The sequence below is a fragment of the Pseudorasbora parva genome, chromosome 9 (genome assembly GCF_024679245.1).
Source record: "Pseudorasbora parva isolate DD20220531a chromosome 9, ASM2467924v1, whole genome shotgun sequence".
NCBI lineage: Eukaryota > Metazoa > Chordata > Actinopteri > Cypriniformes > Gobionidae > Pseudorasbora > Pseudorasbora parva.
In genome coordinates, this window is record NC_090180.1 from 21,439,687 (window position 1) to 21,457,243 (window position 17,557).

General features: G+C 37.5%; 1 protein-coding gene across 2 annotated transcripts in view; it reads right to left on the reverse strand.

Moving 5' to 3' along the window:
• Window positions 1–315: 315 nt before the first annotated feature.
• mmp16b (matrix metallopeptidase 16b (membrane-inserted)) overlaps window positions 316–17,557 on the reverse strand; it is a 62,224-nt gene continuing 44,982 nt past the window's right edge. Inside the window, exons 5-10 of one of the 2 annotated variants that reach the window (XM_067454318.1) lie at window positions 10,814–10,975; window positions 8,623–8,840; window positions 8,405–8,543; window positions 7,062–7,212; window positions 6,832–6,947; window positions 316–4,451 (exon numbers count right to left, since the gene is read on the reverse strand). In XM_067454318.1, coding sequence (XP_067310419.1) covers window positions 4,078–4,451; window positions 6,832–6,947; window positions 7,062–7,212; window positions 8,405–8,543; window positions 8,623–8,840; window positions 10,814–10,975 — 1,160 coding nt within the window. In that variant the 3' untranslated portion in view covers window positions 316–4,077. The remainder of the gene's footprint in view (window positions 4,452–6,831; window positions 6,948–7,061; window positions 7,213–8,404; window positions 8,544–8,622; window positions 8,841–10,813; window positions 10,976–17,557) is intronic. The other variant, XM_067454317.1, reaches the window with a different exon arrangement.

Genomic DNA, 17,557 nt, shown 5'->3' on the forward strand with positions numbered 1-17,557 from the left:
CACTTTAAACAGCACAACTGTATTCAACATTGATAATAAGAATGTTTCTTGAGTATCAAATCAACATATTAGAATGAAGGATCGTGACATTGAAGACTGGAGTAATGGTCCTGAAAATTCAGCTTACATTTTAAACTATCTGAATATCTCATATCAAATACGTGCAGCTTTGGTGAGTAGAAGAGACTCAAAAACGTCCTAAAACATACAGACCATAAGATCTTACTGAAGTTTCCCCCCTTACAATATAAAGTTGTGATATTAGAGAGACAATATTTTCATGAGTCAACATTATTTAATATATAATTGTTTAATTATATCATCCAAACAACCTTTCATCAATCTCAGTGATAAATTACATGTTAATGTCTTATGGTTGCCTGGTACAATTTTGTTAACTTCTTCATTAGAGTTCACAAGAATGATTCACGCGCCACATCTTAGATAATATCTTATTATTGATGTACTGCATAATTTGCCTTTCATATCCGTAACAAAGACACTACATGAGATATATATATACAGCATGTTCAGATACACATCCAATACTCAGTTACCTCAATGGGGCATATTCTTGAGATGTTCTTCTGTTAACAATGAAAACAATAGTTCACACATGGAAATTCATGTGCCCGTCTCAGTATTGTGCAACTGGAAGGCTGATGCTGATGGCATGGTGAGACCACCATGGTCCATTATAGATCAGTTCATACGAAACGAAAGATAAAACAAGACATATGACAATATTCACCACTTCCAATAAACACTCAAAAGGAATATGAAACGGCAACATTTGATGTGTTCAGTCACAGATATGCTCTGAGAATGATCATGCTAACAAATGTTACCACATAGTCAGCATTTCTTTAAACAGAATTAAGCTATTTCTCTGATTGTAGTGTCTTAGTTCACTTTAGCTGTGCAACAAATGCTATTTTACTCAATCCCATGCCCGAAAAGAGCATTTTACAACACTCAAGCATTGACTTTATCAGGCAAACACTGGGTGTTTGCAAGGCAGCACTGTATCACACTTCTCTTTTCATTCTTCTTTTTTTCTGATGGGTAAATCACAGCATTCAGAGTCAGATATTTCCTTATATTCACCGATGTTCATGGCAACACTGCATATCAAGCATTTGGGTAACCAAATATGCACTACATTTTTATCAAACTGGACGCACTTTCTCGTTTTACACAAACACCGCTGGTCATATTGCATCAGTTATCGATTGCAGTGAAAATTGTTTGACATTAGTGAGGATCTCAGTTCTAGTTGCAATAATGGTACAGTTTTCATCTTGTTGCGAGATTGTTACGTCCTGTTTTGTATTGGACTTTTTTTTTTCTTAGCAGAAGTTACAGGATAATATTAAAGCTACGCTGTGTAACTTTTTTAGTTTATTCTTAGCTAAAAACACTTCAAAAATATATGTGCTCATTAATGTATATTTACTTCTTTCAAGTAATAAAGTATTCTCGTAAGTTTATAATATACCATTGAAAATGCATACGGGTGAGGGGTTCGAATGCAGTCGCCATGTTGCCCCTCCATCTTGAAAGTACATTAGCCAAAGAGGGACATACCCGTAAATTCAAGCTTCGCTTTTCACGTTTTAACACTTGATGGCACTCATGAATGAGGTCGAACTGGAAGCCATGTTAATCTTGGACTAAATCGGCCACCGTAGGAGTTAAAGCGAAATCGGAATTGAGAGGAACAGAAACTAATATTCACTGGATTGTCATATACCTTTACACCGCTAGATGGGGGAAAATATCACACAGTGTAGCTTTAAGGTAATCTTATCAAATAATTTAAAGTCAAATCAATATTTTTTTTTCTTCCACAGAGTTGTTTATTTCATGAAAAAGTTTCTTTATTTTAGCTGTAACAAAGTGAGACAATGTACAGTCAGCCATTTATTATCATAAAATTATTAAAATCATGATGTCTAACAGACTATACATTACCATTACCTCTTTTTTATAAGCTTTACAGAATCAAAATATTAATGTTTGAAAACTAATGTTTGCCTGACAGTGATTTTTCTAGTAAAATGTTTTCTGCATTACTTGGCATCCTGCATCCTTACTTGTTCTGGTCATTTTTTAACTTATCTTAGTCAGGATAATGTAAAGGCAAATTTATTTTGATCTGAATTCAGAAGGCTACGAAAAAATAGGTTTTCTTTCCAAATTCCTTTTCTGTTTTATTTTAAAAAGACGTAGTCACACGTTACTAAACGTACTTGCTTTAGTAATACCAGTAATTACAAGTAACTAAACCAAACCCTAACCGTAACTTTATAGTAAGTACATGTAGTTAATTAATATTAGTCAGTACTTCTTTGAGTAAGTACAATGTAACTACATCACCTTAAAATAAAGTGTAACAAAAAAGTAACTTGCATTACTTACTTAAAAAAGTAACTATTAGAAAAAGATATTTAGTTGAAAAACTAAAGTTTAAACTATATGAAAAAAGTCATCTGATTATATAACTCACATAACTTGTAATCTATTAACCACAACACTGCTGTACCCATGTTATATTTTTCTAGCTGCGTGTACTCTGTATGCTCAGCTCACACATGTGCTTTGACATTTTTGCACTAATTAGATGGTTTACAATGTTGCAAAACTTAAAAGAATCAGAAGAAAAAAAACAACAGCAAACAAACTACTGGAAACCACAAAAACAACACGGGCGTTGACAAGCACTTGTGTGAGTGAGTTAAGAGATACTCACAGCTTTAGTTCAAAAGATACAAAGCAATTTAATCAGTCATAACTTCTGTTAAGTAATAGCACAGCACACAACAAAGCTCTTTACTGTGCCTGTCGAATCACCTTGATATCAAATGAAATAGAGCTATAGGATCAGCTGATCTCGTATGCTTAGCACTCTCGTCTAAACTGAAGTGGACTTCACACTGCAAAAACAATCTTACATTGCGGTTTGTTTTTGGGACACGGCCAATAGAAGATTCATAAGTGGCTCCGATGCAGCATTTCATTCTCTGAAAGCTAAACTTACCCAAAACCTTAGTAATATTCTCTTGCTGCCTTGCAAGCACGATAATTTCAAATATAGCAAACTTAGCTAATATCAGTGGTTTTTATATAGTTTTGACATTTTCATGGTGTTTTGTTGATAATCTATTGATTCTTAAGAGCATCAGGAAGGTTCATATAAGAATTTCTGCTAAACGGCATCCTTCCGCTTAATAAATTCTCTACGATTTGATTGGAAGCACTTAGCTAAAAGTCTAATTTTCTATGCTGCAACTTGAAGTCTGGAAATAAAAGCAGCGGTACAGAACATGGACAGTAGCCATACACTCATTTGCAATTAAACTTTTCAACAGTCAGCGGCACTTTAAATCGTACTGCAAGTTTCCATCGGTCAGCAATGCGTCAAAAGAACGGTGACGAACAAAGGAAGTAATGGAAAGGGGTCACATTCACACAGGCACATGTACACTAACATACAGAAAAATAAACTCAATATGTGATTAAGGCATTGGACGAAATATTGCATGTAGCCCCGATGTTATATGTCAAGGTCTTTCTGATTTCCAAGCAAACAGATCTCATAAACTCTGCAGATGAATGGAACTCAAATAATGATCTAAAATCCAGTCATCTCGTGATATCCCATGTGAATGTAACAATCCTCTTTGGACACTAAGGGCATATTTGGTTTGGGTGTCAGTTTTTCAACACAAGCAAGTATTTCGGGATGACCGGTGAGTTCGCATGTTATGGAGTATTGAGATCAGCAGTCTGAAGATAAATAATTCTTGAGTCAATTGAAAAGTTGATTATGGTTTTTAGAGTAACAGTTTACTCCAGCATAGGACTCCGGGAACCAAAATGGCCATCCATACAGAGTTCCAAAACCATTCAAAAACAACACATTGCCACCATCAATGGGTGACAGTGGGAGAAGGAAGTTGGCTTACTGTTCATTTATATCGTCCTTCACTTCTGCCAATTACTTTGACCTTTGAAGGTTTTTTTCCCGTCTTGAGACGGAAATAGTTTTAGCAGTGGTAGTGGGACCTTCATTTCTCAGACCCACTCCTGCATGGATCGCTTGCAGTACAGTATGTGGCGCTGTGTGTCCTTCCTCTTGAAGCGGAACACGGTATAAAGCAGCACCATCATGCACAGGGCCAGAACGCAGGGAATGGCAATGGCCACCGCTTTCTCTGCTCCACCGCTGCTCTCCAGTTTGAGCACGATATCAACGTCGTCGTCATCATCATGGTCATATTGCGGCGGTTCCTCCTCTTGTGGGGAGCTCCAGTCCCAGTCAGGGTCCGCGGGCAAACCGTCGCAGCCCATAAAATCCCGCAGGATAGACCTAGGGTAGCCTGGCTCCACTCTCAGCCGCTGGTTGTTGAACTTCCAATACTCCTTCCCCTTGTAGAAGTATGTGTATCCTTAGGGAAAAAGGAAGACAGATCATATTGAACCACACATAATTAAAAACATAACCATATGTTATTTTTAGCAATTTCACCCAATCCAATCATTCCGTGTACAGTGATTTTTGGGGAATTCAATTCAGAAGTCCATTATTTTTCATTATAATTTATTATTACATCATATACAACAGTTAAAGGGATAGTTCACCCAAAAATGAAAATGTGATGTTTATCGGCCTATCCCCAGTGATGTAGGTGTCTTTGTTTCTTCAGTAGAACACAAATGAAGATTAATTAACTTCAACTGTTGCAGTCTGCCAGCCATAATGTATGTGAATGGGTAACAACTCTATGAGAGTAAAAAAAAACATGCTTGGACAACATGAAACAAAAACCCTGCTGCTTGTGATGACACACTGATGTGGAATCCGATGGAATCCACAGGAACTGATCGGTTTCTATGAGAAACCAAACAGAAATATATTTTGTAGATGCCTCATTCTGCCGATCCGCTCAGGCACTAATGAGAAATATATATATATATATATTTATATATATATATAAATATATATATATATATATATATATATATATATATATATATATATATATATATATATATATATATATATTTATATATATGAGGTCAAAAAAAATACATAAATATTTTTTGGTTTTTCAAAGAAACTGATCGGTTCGTGTCTTAAGACATCAGTGTGTTGTCACGAGCAGCAGGGTTTGTGTACATGTTATCTAAGCATGTTTTTTATTTTTTATTTGTACTCTTATAGAGTTGTTACCCATTCACATGCATTATGACTGGCAACAGTTGAAGTTAAAAATCTTCATTTGTGTTCTACTGAAGAAACAAAGACACCTCCATCTTGGATGCACTGGGGGTAAGCAGATAAACATCACATTTTAATTTTTGGGTGAACTATCCCTTTAATGCTGCTTTTTTTTTATCCCGATAGCCTTTTCCAGCCTTGCAATATTCCCCCAGCACTGGGACAGATTCACTCCGCTTTGGCGAATGTCATGGTAGTCGAGAAAATCCACCATGTTTCTAATAAAAAATAGTTTTAAGAGTTTTTGAGGCAAGAATGTAGTTATTTAGACCTCAAATATGTGACTCATAAATAAACATAGCAACATGTTTTAAAATTTGTTTAGAAGCTTTCGCAGATGCATGCTCCAGACCGCCAGCGGCTGCTCAACACTCAAGTACCCGCTGAGAACAGCTTCATCTCGGCCAGTCCTTCGGGAATTTGCTGCTGGCTTTTACTATATGTAGATAGTGGTTAAGCATGAGATATAATTCATTTGGGGGTATATCAAACCATTCCGATTATAGTAAAACAAAGATATAAACTAGGAGGAAACAGCTACCAAACAGGTCCCATTTGGAACTATTGGTTCAATTTTGAGGAAGTAGTAGTAGAAGTAGAAGTTATAAATAACCCAAATGCTCCCTAGAACTGGTTGTTCCTCAAAAACTCAAAGAGATTGTTGAGAGAAGCCACAGTGAGGCCAATTATCACACTGAAGGAGCTCAGAGATCAGGTGAGGACGCAATACTTGCACAGAGTACAGACATCATACACAAGTTTTGAGAAACTTATTTTCTTCTGCCAGTTGACACCAACACAAACTCTTAAGCTCAGCACCCCAGAGTGAGCCAATTACTTAAACCTTTCCTCTTTGAGGGGATTCTAAGATGGAAAGAGTTGTATGGCATTTCCAAAAGACAAGTCTACATTCAGGTGCCTCAACAAAATATTTATATTTATTTGATATGGGGTAAGGTGACCAAAATTTGTGGTACTGTCCCGGTTTTCTTGAACACTACTTTAGCATGAAGAACTGAACCCGGATGAAAGCAGAGCAGAGGTACTACTCATATACTAACTATTCATGGCTTTTTGTGGAAAACATTTAATAAATGTTTAAAAGTTCCACATTCAAGACGCAGTAACTGCCACGCATACACCGACACAATCTTAATACATGGGTGAAAATACATCTGAAAAGTTAAAAAGTGTGTGGTTTTTGGTGGATTATATTAAAACCAGTTAGGGTCAGTTTGACCTGCAATCATTATAAAAATGAATAATTATAAGAATTATTATTTGATCTAGGAAATGTCCCCGGTTTTAGAAATCTTAATGTGTGGATTTAGTTATGCAAAACAGAAATATTTATGTATATAAAGCATATTCTTTAATCAATTTAATAACCTACATAAAAAGTCACAGCTCAGTTTATCTAAGCATGTGTCACCCACAAGCACCATGGCATCAATGAAAACACAATTATGGCACTTAAATTGATTCATTTTGATTGTCCGTATTATTACAAGGCACTACAGTTAGCTGGGGTCATTTTGATGTCTTACCATTGGCTTTGTCCACAAAGGCTCCCTGTGGAGAGTCTGGGATACCTTTCCACACAGTAATAGGTTTTGGATATCCAGGGTCCATGGTCCTCATGTCCTCATTGTACCTCCAATACCTGTAACAGCAGACAGAGAAAAAAGAATCGGTCTCGGACGTAATGGAACAGTCCAGTGAAGGTGGAATCCACTGGGTCCCATTGTACACTGTGACTGGAAGCTATAAAACTGACCTATCCCCTTTGAAGAAGTATGTTTTGGCCACATCTTCCCACCAAACAGCTGTTTCAATGCTCTGCGTAGGCATTCCATTGCCAAAAAGAGAAATGTCCTGAGGATATGTGGGCTGCAGAGTCGTATCCTTAAACACCCAGAACCGGTTGCCTTCAGAAATACAGAGAAATGGAAAAGTGTTTAAAAAAATAGCATCTTCTTCTAATAATAATAGTACTAATAATAATAATTTGAATAGTAATAAAACTGTTGACAATTGACTCTTTGCAAAGACCCCCTTAGTTACTGTTGCTATATCCGACAAGCCATGGTGCTCTCATGCCACACAATATTGTTCTCACGCAATGAAAAATACATTGTGGAAAAATGTCAAAAACAAACTATTTTTAAGTTTAAGTCCACCAGCATTGATCTGCTAACTCTCCTGTCCGCTTTGTTGGTCGGACAAAAACGGTGGATTCTGAGTTATGATTGGTCAGATTGCCTGTCAATCAAACTCCCAACTAACTAAGGGTGAATTATGGCTGCTTTGAAAGCTTTCCACCATGGAGTAAAAAGGTTCTCCCTCAGAATTCAGATTTTTTTTCAGAAGTTTATACCTCGCAATTTGGACTTTATAACTTGCAATCTCACAATTTGGAGAAAAAAGGTCAGAATTACAGTGTTTAAACTCTCAACTGTGAGATATAAACTCAGAATTGCGAGTTATAAAGTCAGAATTGTTAGACGTAAACTTAGATTTCCGAGAAAGAATGGTCAGCTAACTTTTTTCTCTCAATTGCGAGTTTATATCTGAGTTTTCTCGCAATTGTGAGAAAAAGTCAGATTTTTTTTCAGACTTTTCAGAATTGTGGAATTTTGAACCGCATGAAAAAATGTAATTAACGAAATAAAAAGTTGCAGTCACCTTGGCAGAAGCAATCTTCCATAGTTTTAAAGGGATAGTTCACCTAAAAATGAAAATTCTGCTATCATTTCCTTGCCCTCAAGTTGCTCCAAACATTTAGGACTTTCTTTCTTCTGTTGAACACAAAAGAACATATTTTGAATGTTGGTCTCTAGACAGTTGACGGTACCTATTGACTGCCATACTAGGGGAAACTATGGAAATCAATGGGAACCATCAATTGTCTCCAACATTCAAAATATCTTCTGTGTTCACCAGAAAATAGAAATTCATGCAGGTTTGAAACAACTTAATAAGTAGTAGTAAATGAGTATTTTTTTTAAATTAATTTTTGGATGAACTACCCCTTTAATAGATCCTGAAAACTCAGACCTCACATATTCATGTCAACATTTAGGCTGTAAGATTTAAAAGTCAGAAGGAAAAACGTGTTACCTTTGAAGAAGACAAACTTCCCCTCACTGTTTTCGTAGACAGCATCGATCTTGGGAGGCAGACCTCTCCAGAAGTAGCTAATTTGCATCGGGTATCCAGGCACCACAGAATTATCTCGCACCCTCCAGAACCACTGATCCTAATAAAAGCACACCGGTGTTAGGAAATGCACTATTTATACGGCTCTAATTCTCAGAGAAGCTGTTCATTATTCATACCTTGAAGACAAACAACTCCTGTCGTAGGATTGCCAGAGTGTTGAAACCTCCGTCACAGATGTTGGGTTTGGAGTTGGGATGGGCTGGTTTGGACTTCTGTGGAGGGCGATGAGGGCGACCCTGCCGGTCGTGCTTTCGAGGGTCAGTTGGTGGGTGCAGACGTGGAGGCGTAGCAGTTGTGAGCAATCGTGTTGGCTGAGGGTTTTTGTCTGGAGGACCTGCAGAAGTAATGAACAATTCAAATGCAGACATAAATACATAATACATGTTAACAGTAAGCTTTCAATACATGCAAGTGTTCAGACCTTAATCTTTAGCTGTGTTCGAAATTGTCCCATATACACTCATTCACTATTCCCTACATTACGCCACTAATATAGTCCACTTGAGAGAGTAAATGAAAACGGGTGAGTAAATTAGGACACTGAATACACCGGAAGGGCTGCAGATATCTGCATAGTTTCTGCTTGCTGTTTAATAATGATTTTAAACGTAGAAAACTAGCGGCACCAGTAGTAATGAAAAGATCATGGAAACCAGCATGTATAAACTGTAATTAAACAATTTAATAAATTAAAAAATGTATGTATACCTGTATGATATTACACTGACTGTAGCCATATTGGACCTGCAGTTTGTAAAATGGGTGGATGATTCAACACCATCGTCTGGTGAGACGCGAGAGTTCATTCGGCATTACAGTCACAATGCATCATGGGTATTCTCTAGCTGTCTCTAGCGGTGCATTGTGGGATTGAATGAGTGCACTCGATAAATCCTCTATGGTTTCAGACACCACTTCAAATTGCTGTCCCCTCAAATAATACCCTATTTAAAGACGGCATGAAATCAAATTTTACAAGTCATATTTTTATAATATTGTAGTGTTTACTATAAATTATTTATCTGTGCTCTTCATTAATGTTTAAAAAAGTAATTTACCCTTATAATCTTTAATTAAATACATTAACCTCACCTCCCCCCTCGAAACGACTTCTCTCCTGGTCTATTGCCCGAGGGCGGGGCTATCGCACTCTGTCTCGTTTCTGCACTGCCTCTCAGACAACAGTTGCTGAGGGCATTCAAATCGGCCTCCATTTTGTTAGCAACGCCCAACTTCCAACGATCCAATCAGTTCCCGAAGGACGAAATCAAGCCTTGTCCTACATTTTTTTTCAAATTTCAGAGTCCGTTTCACTCGGATATACGTCACAATAATGAGAAAAAGATGATCTCAACTTCCATTTCATGCCAACTTTTAGGGTATAGGGGGCGATTTTAGACACAGCCAAAGTTTGTGTGACAAGCAGGTGGGGCCGAGAGCCGTGGGAATGGAGCCAATATTAAAAAAAAAAATGTCACCTGTACTTAGTGAGAAGAATGACTGAATGACAGTGAATTGTTGAGACAGGACCAGGCCTGGGACATTATGCTTTTGTTTGATTATATTTACATGCGGCATTCTGCCGTGTGGCGACTGCAATTAACTTTTGTTTTGTTGTTTAAGTTTATTTGTCATTTAAGTTTACATTTAACATATGCCGGTTTATGCCTCCTTCTTCCTTGAACATGAAGTCAAGTCAAGTCAACTTTATTTATATAGAGCTTTTACAATGAAGATTGTTTCAAAGCAGCTTCACAGTGTTAAACAGGACAATATTGTAACAAAATTGTATTTGGCTGTACAGTCGTTCTGGAGAAAGCGGTGAGGTTATCAACTTATTTTAATTTATCATATAACAACAATGATGGCAGATCAGTATATATTTGCTGGATTTGGATCCGACAGGAATGGTACAACACACTTATGTGAGTAAAACGTGTTTTTATATGTGATAGTATTGCATTGTTATAGATTGTTTTGCTTATGTGTACATGTCTAACAGTAACATACCTTTAGCACGCTGGACTCAGACACGTACGCGATTTATCTCATTATATTCCGTTCTTGATCTGTGCTATTCTCTTTCTCTCAAGTTGTCATTTAAAGGGTGGCTCGTGTGTATGTGTGTGTCGTTCACACAAACATCATTAGTTGACCTCAGACAGTATAATAAAAAAAAAGCCAGTTCATGACACTTTTAAGTATTGAGTGTCCTAGCAATTGTAAAAAAACAAACAAAAAAAACCTGTAATAGTAATACAGTTTTGTAGAATCTAGTGGATTCTTGTAAAGGAGGTTTATACACACCATATATTTTCTGGATGCCCTGGAGATCATCATGAGGCAGTTTGAAGCTCTCAGTGTCCATGTACTGATAGAATGGGGCCATTATAGCCGTAGGATCGTTAGAATGTTCCAGTCCCAAAGCATGACCAAGCTCATGAACCGCCACAAGGAACAGGTCATTACCTAAGGAGTACAAAACAACAGTGAAAATACAACACACCGGATTTGCTTTGTTTATTTTTGTCGTGCTTGTGTTCTTATTTATGAAAAGCATCTGGCAATATGACTCACTACTCAAGTGCTTGACCTGAGATCCATCTTAATATTGTAATGTGCAAGGGTACAGTGAGTGGGCATGACAGAAACACTAGCTTTGGAAACAGAACGCAAAACAGATCCCACATTGCTCTATATCATACAACAAAATTGGAAATATCTTCCATCCTCAACTAATGATGAATGGAAATGTAATGCAAGATATCCTTCTCAGCAAAAGTAATGTCTTGAATGTACACTTGTAGTGTAAGTTAAATATTGAAAGTATATAAAAAAAAAAACTGTACTAGCATATAATACAAATAAAATAAATGGCTTTTTAAGTGTACTTAAAGAAACACACTTTGTAATCATGTCAAAAATGTATGCTTAAGTACACTTTTGCAGATATGTTGCATAACATACTAAGGCACATGTAAAGTATTATAGTTATAATTTCAACTTGAGTTATTCGATACATATATGTTACTATATTTTAAATGTACTAAATTGCAACTTCATCATTACAAATGAGTAATTACAAATACATTGATATACATGACACAAGTTTCAATCAAAATTACATTAAAGGAAATTTTGGCAGTACATAAGATCTTTAGAACTTAAGTCCTACTTTCAGTAAGTGGGTCAAAAAGCACCCTTAGGTTTATCTAACTGCATTTAATATGAATCTGAACTATTATACATTTTGATTTAATTGCACTTGATTTAAAAGCAATTAATTTGTCCAAAAACATTACACTCAATTGGCACTTAAAGGGTTAGTTTACCCCCAACTGAAAATCCTGTCATTAAAGGACAACCCCGGTGAGAAATGAACCTAGGGGTAATTAACAGATGGTTACAGAGTAGATCGTTCTCTGGGATGCGTTTTCATGGAAATCGAATGTAAAGAGTTTTATCTTTAAAAACAGCTTAGCTTATAACACTAGTCTATGGGCACAGAGTAGTGAAATTAAATCGCTAGTTAATACCACTAACAAGGCTCAAAATAGCCTCACACTAACACGGTAGCATAATGAGGGTCCCTACATGCAAACCGAAGCATTGAGAACTTTGTAAGTGGACAAACAGTTTAATAAGAAGACACATAAACATAGTGCAGTACGCGTTCACGGACAGACAGCATCTTGGAAAACAGTCTCGACTCATCGAGCCACGAGCGCTGTTCTAAGTGATGAACTGTGACTTGGAATCTCATATGGTTCGTTGTTTCTGGAAGAAAACACTGAACGCGACAGAGAAAATAAATAAATAAAAATAAAAATGTCCATGTTATTACATTTCACAAACTTAATTCCTATCGACCAGCTCACTTAGAACAGCGCTCGTAGATCGATTCATCGAGAATGTTTTTCGAGATGGTGCCAGTCCGTGAACGCGTAAGGCACTGTGTTTACAACGTATCTTCTTATTAAACTGTTTGTACTCTTACAAAGTTCTCAATGCTTCGGTTTGCATGTAGGGACCCTCATTATGCTGCCGTGTTAGTGTGAGGCTGTTTTGAGCCTTGTTAGTGGTATTAACTAGCGATTTAATTTTACCACCCTGTGTCTACCCTGTGCCCCATAGACAAGCGCTATAAGCTAATCTGTTTTTAGAGATAAAACTCTTTACATTCGATTTTCAAGAAAACGCATCCCAGAGAACGATCTACTCGGTAACCATCTGTTAATTACCCCTAGGTTCATTTCTCACCGGAGTTGTCCTTTAAAGGATTTGTTCACTTCAAAATGTAAAATTCCTGATAATTTACTCACCCCCATCTCATCCAAGATGTTCATGTCTTTCTTTCTTCAGATGAAAAGAAATTACCGTTTTTTTTGTGTGGAAAACATTTCAGGATTTTTCTCCATATAATGGACTTCTATGGCAACCAATATAGAAGGTCCAAATCAATGCAGTTTCAAAGGTCTTCGAAGAGCCTCTGAAGAACCCACCAAAGCCCTTTAAAACTGCATTGATTTGGACCTTCAACCTGTTGTTTGCCATCAAAGTCCATTATGTGGAGAAAAATCCTGAAATGTTTTCAACAAAAAAACGGTAATTTCTTTTCAACTGAAGAAAGAAAGACACAAACACATTGGATGAGATGGGGGTGAGTAAAATAGCAGGACATTTAATTTTGAAGTGAACAATTTTTTTAATCACTCACCCTCATGTCGTTCCAAACCGGTTAGATCTTTGTTCATCTTCGGAACACAAATTAAGATATTTTTGATGAAACTATTACATAACAACTATTTTTCAATTTGTGCTATAAAGAAACAAAATAAATGAACAGACCAAAGTATCGGATCCGTCCCTCACACAAAGCTGTTGTATGGTTTCTGAACAATATAGATCCAAACATCATATGATACTTTTATAGTGCATTTCTAGCTTGATACTTCAATTCAATTCAATTCAATTCAATCAACAAACAATTGATACAATTTACTTATGTGCATACATTTTGGTCCATTGTAATTACATTTAAACTACTCACATTTTAAAGTTTTTTTCACCCAAAAATGAAGATTCTTTTAATGAATTACTTACTCTCATGTTGTTCAACACCCGTAAGACCTTCATTTTCAGAACACAAATTAAAATATTTTTGTTGAAATCCGATGGCTCAGAAAGGCCTTCATTGACACCAATGTCATTTCCTCTCTCAAGACCCATAAAAGGCACTAAAGACGTTGTTACAAAGTCCATCTCACTACAGTGGTTCTACAATAATTTTATGAAACAACAGGAAAAAAATGTGTGCGAAAAAAACAACAATGAAATAACAACTTGTATAGTGATGGGTTCAAAACAAAGATTTAAACAGTTACGAATCAGCTTATCGATTTGTGTTTCTGTCGATTTGTGTTCTCATGTCAAACTGCTGAAATCACATGACTTTGGTGATCCGAACCGCTGATTCGATACACTGATTCATAACTCAGGCCTTTCGGAGTCATCGGATTTCAACACAAATATCTTCGTGTTCCGAAGATGAACAGAGGTCTAACGGGTGTCGAACGACATAAGGGTAAGTAATTAATGACAGAATTTTCATTTTTTGGGTGAACTAACTCTTTAATTACCAATTTGTAGTTACACTGTTAACATTACCTCTAACCATAACTCAAACCCTTACCCCAAAACTTAACTTTAACCCCTAATCCTAAACATTCCTCAAACTATATGTGAAATTTTTCAGAACAGTATGTTACAATGTTAGTAATGTACATAAGCTACATTTCTACTGCAGGAACTTTCTCCAGGAACTAGGGACTTTGGGATAGTGTTTGGACCGCAGGGACCAGGGTCTAAATTAAGTTTTAGGTAAAAATGTCCCCCTAGGTAAGTCTGTGCTCGCGAGGTGTGGAACTTGGGTGCTGAACATTAGTTTCTATTTGAATCAACAATTGAGTTTAAAAAATACCACAGATGGTCCGCCGATGAGGTTCAGACTTTATTAAGGTTATACACGGAAGACAAAATCCAGTGGGAACTGGACAGTTGCGGGCAGTCCCAGACTAATTTGCCTAATCTTCACGGTACTTTAGACCGAAAACGCAGAGAGCAACAAGTCTGGGGAAAAAAATTATACTTTTTTTTTTCACCAGTATACCTGCCTATAGTCTTGTACGTGTTAATGTTAAGGCCACCAAATAAAGTTAAGGCCACCTGATATAAAGTGTGACCAATAGAGTAGTTGGCTACTTTTTTTTGCACTTACTGTGAAGGGTCAATTTCACTGACCCCTCGAAAAACAGATCTGGTAAAAGTGAGTGAATGTTGTGGAGGCTTTCTTAATGACTCATCAAAAACAATCCCCTAATTGCTGCTTATTCTATATGACATGCTGATGGCAATCAGCCTTAACATAAAGAAAACCACACAGTGTTGTCCATATAGACTCTGGTGACTCTAATGAAGCCTGAAACCACAGGAAGCTATTATGCCAGGCGCGTGCAACATCAGAGACGGCAGCAAAACAAACAGCCGAAGAGTGCAGATGGCAGTAAAAATGCCAGTAGCGAATGTATTTGCAGCCATTCATTACTGTCTCGACTGAGACATTTTGTGAAAGGAGATGAGCATCTTAAAAGCTCTCTGCATTCAGTCGGCCCAGGTAATTAAAGCTGAGTGCCTCTAAGTGCGGCTCGCAGTGAAGAGACGGATCTGATTACCTCTCATTTAATGGGCGCGACCGTAACGCAAATACTACATATCAAACAAAGCTGACACCTGACATGCACACAAACATGAACACGCGCACACACACAGACTTATTCAGGGAATAATCCCTTAAGAATCAATTGCGACCAATGATAGAATGTTTTACTTGCCTTGTTTTAGCAACTGATTCACTAAAGGAAATACGTAAATCGGAAACACTTTACAATCAGTTTTCATTAGTTAACATTAGTTAATGTTTTAACTAACATGAACTAACCATGAGTAATACATATGTTACTGTATTTGTTAATCTTTGTTAACATTAGTTAATAAAAATACAGCTGTTCATAGTTTGTTCATGTTAGTGCATTAACTAATGTTACCAAATACAACTTTTGATTTTGCCGGACTCCATGCTGGACTCCGGGAAGGCGTCCAGGAAGTATCCGAAAGAGATATCCGAGCCACTTCAGCTGGCTCCTTTCGATGTGGAGGAGCAACGGCTCAACTCTGAGCTCCTCCTGAGTGACTAAGCCTCTCACCCTTATCTCTAAGGAAGCGCCCAGCCACCCTGTGGGTAAAGCTCATTTCGCCCACCTGCATCCGGGATCTTGTTCTTTTGGTCATGGTCCACAACTTATGACCATACGCGACAGTAGGAACATAGATTGAACGGTATATTGGAGACCTTACAGCTCAGCTCCTTCTTCACCACGACAGACCGGTACATCGACCGCATTACTACAGGAACTACACCGATCTGTCTGTCAATCTCCCGTTCTTTCCTTCCCTCACTCGTGAACAAGACCCCAAGATACTTGAACTCCTCCATTGAGACAGGAACTCTCCTCCAACATGAAGCGGGCAAGCCACCCTTTTCCGACTGAGAACCATCGCCTCGGACTTGGAAGTGCTGATTCTCATCCCAGCCACTTCATACTTGGCTGCAAACCGTCCCAGTGCATGCTGAAGGTCCTGGTCTGAAGAGCCCAACAAGAAAACATCATCTGCACAAAGCAGAGATGAAATCGTGTGGTCCCCAAACCAGACACTCTCTGGCCCTGGCTGTGCCTAGAAGTTCTGTTCATAATTTTTATGGACAGAATTTCTAGGCACAGCCAGGAGACCAACAGGTCTGACTTACTGCCAGCAATGCAAAGAAAGCTTCTGTTCCGGGAGTACAGGGACCCAACAGCCCTAAGCAGGGGAACCCGGGCCCCATACTCCCAGAGCACCCTCCACAGGAAGCCGCGAGGGACACGGTCCAATGCCTTCTACAAATCCACAAAGCACATGGTGATTGGTTTGGCAAACTCCCATGAGCCCTCCAGCACCCTGGAGAGGCTCTAGAGCTGCTCCAGTGTTTCATGACCGGGACGAAAGCCACACTGTTCCTTCTGAATCCGAGGTTCCAATATCTGCCGAATTCTCCTCTCCTGTACCCTCTACTAATCTACTCTCTTGTCCAGTACTCAACTAATTCACTCCAGTTAAAAATAAATCAAATAATTTTGCTCATCTTTTCTTTTGTCAAGTAAACTAAAAAAACAAGTCAACTTGAAACATAAGTTACAATGAGAAGAACATATAGCTCAACAACTCAACACACAAATCTCAAACATGGTAATGATCAACCATTTTAATTCACTAGAAATATGAACTCTGAAACATATGACAGCTAAATAATTGTAGCAGCGATAAACCAAGCCAGTTAATGCAAAGCAAAGCAGATTTTTTAAATAATAATCAAAAAAATCTCAAGCTGCAATGCATGCTGGGAACTGGCACAACATTGTTGAATGTATAAATGTTTCTTCAAATATCTCAGTTTGTAAAGTTGGTACAACATTTGGACAAGTGTTGGATTAAAGCTTGACAATCTAAGTAAGGTCAACCAAACAAAACAAAATGTTTTGTTAGCAACATTTTCTTCTAAAAAATGTTAAAAGCTTGAACAAAGATTATATGAGATGAGTCGGTTTATTATCTTGAGTGAACTAAACGATGCTCTATAGATGTTGCTATCAAAAGTTGTTCACAAGGATTGTAGTTGCTTATCGCTAAATGCTAAATATTGTTTAGTTGCCTTGACAAGAACTTTTAAGTTCAGAGAGAAAAGATTACCCGGTACAGATTAGATGGACAAAAGTATTTAAGATGATTTTAACTGGAGTGGATTAGTTGAGTAAGTTGAATGTGATAAGATTTTTGATAACTTTTTTTTACAGTGAAAGTACGCTCTAAAGAAAAAAGGTGCTAGATAGTATTAAAAGTGGTTCTTTGGCTTGTAATCATAGAGGAACCACTTTAAGTGCTGTATAGCACCAAATC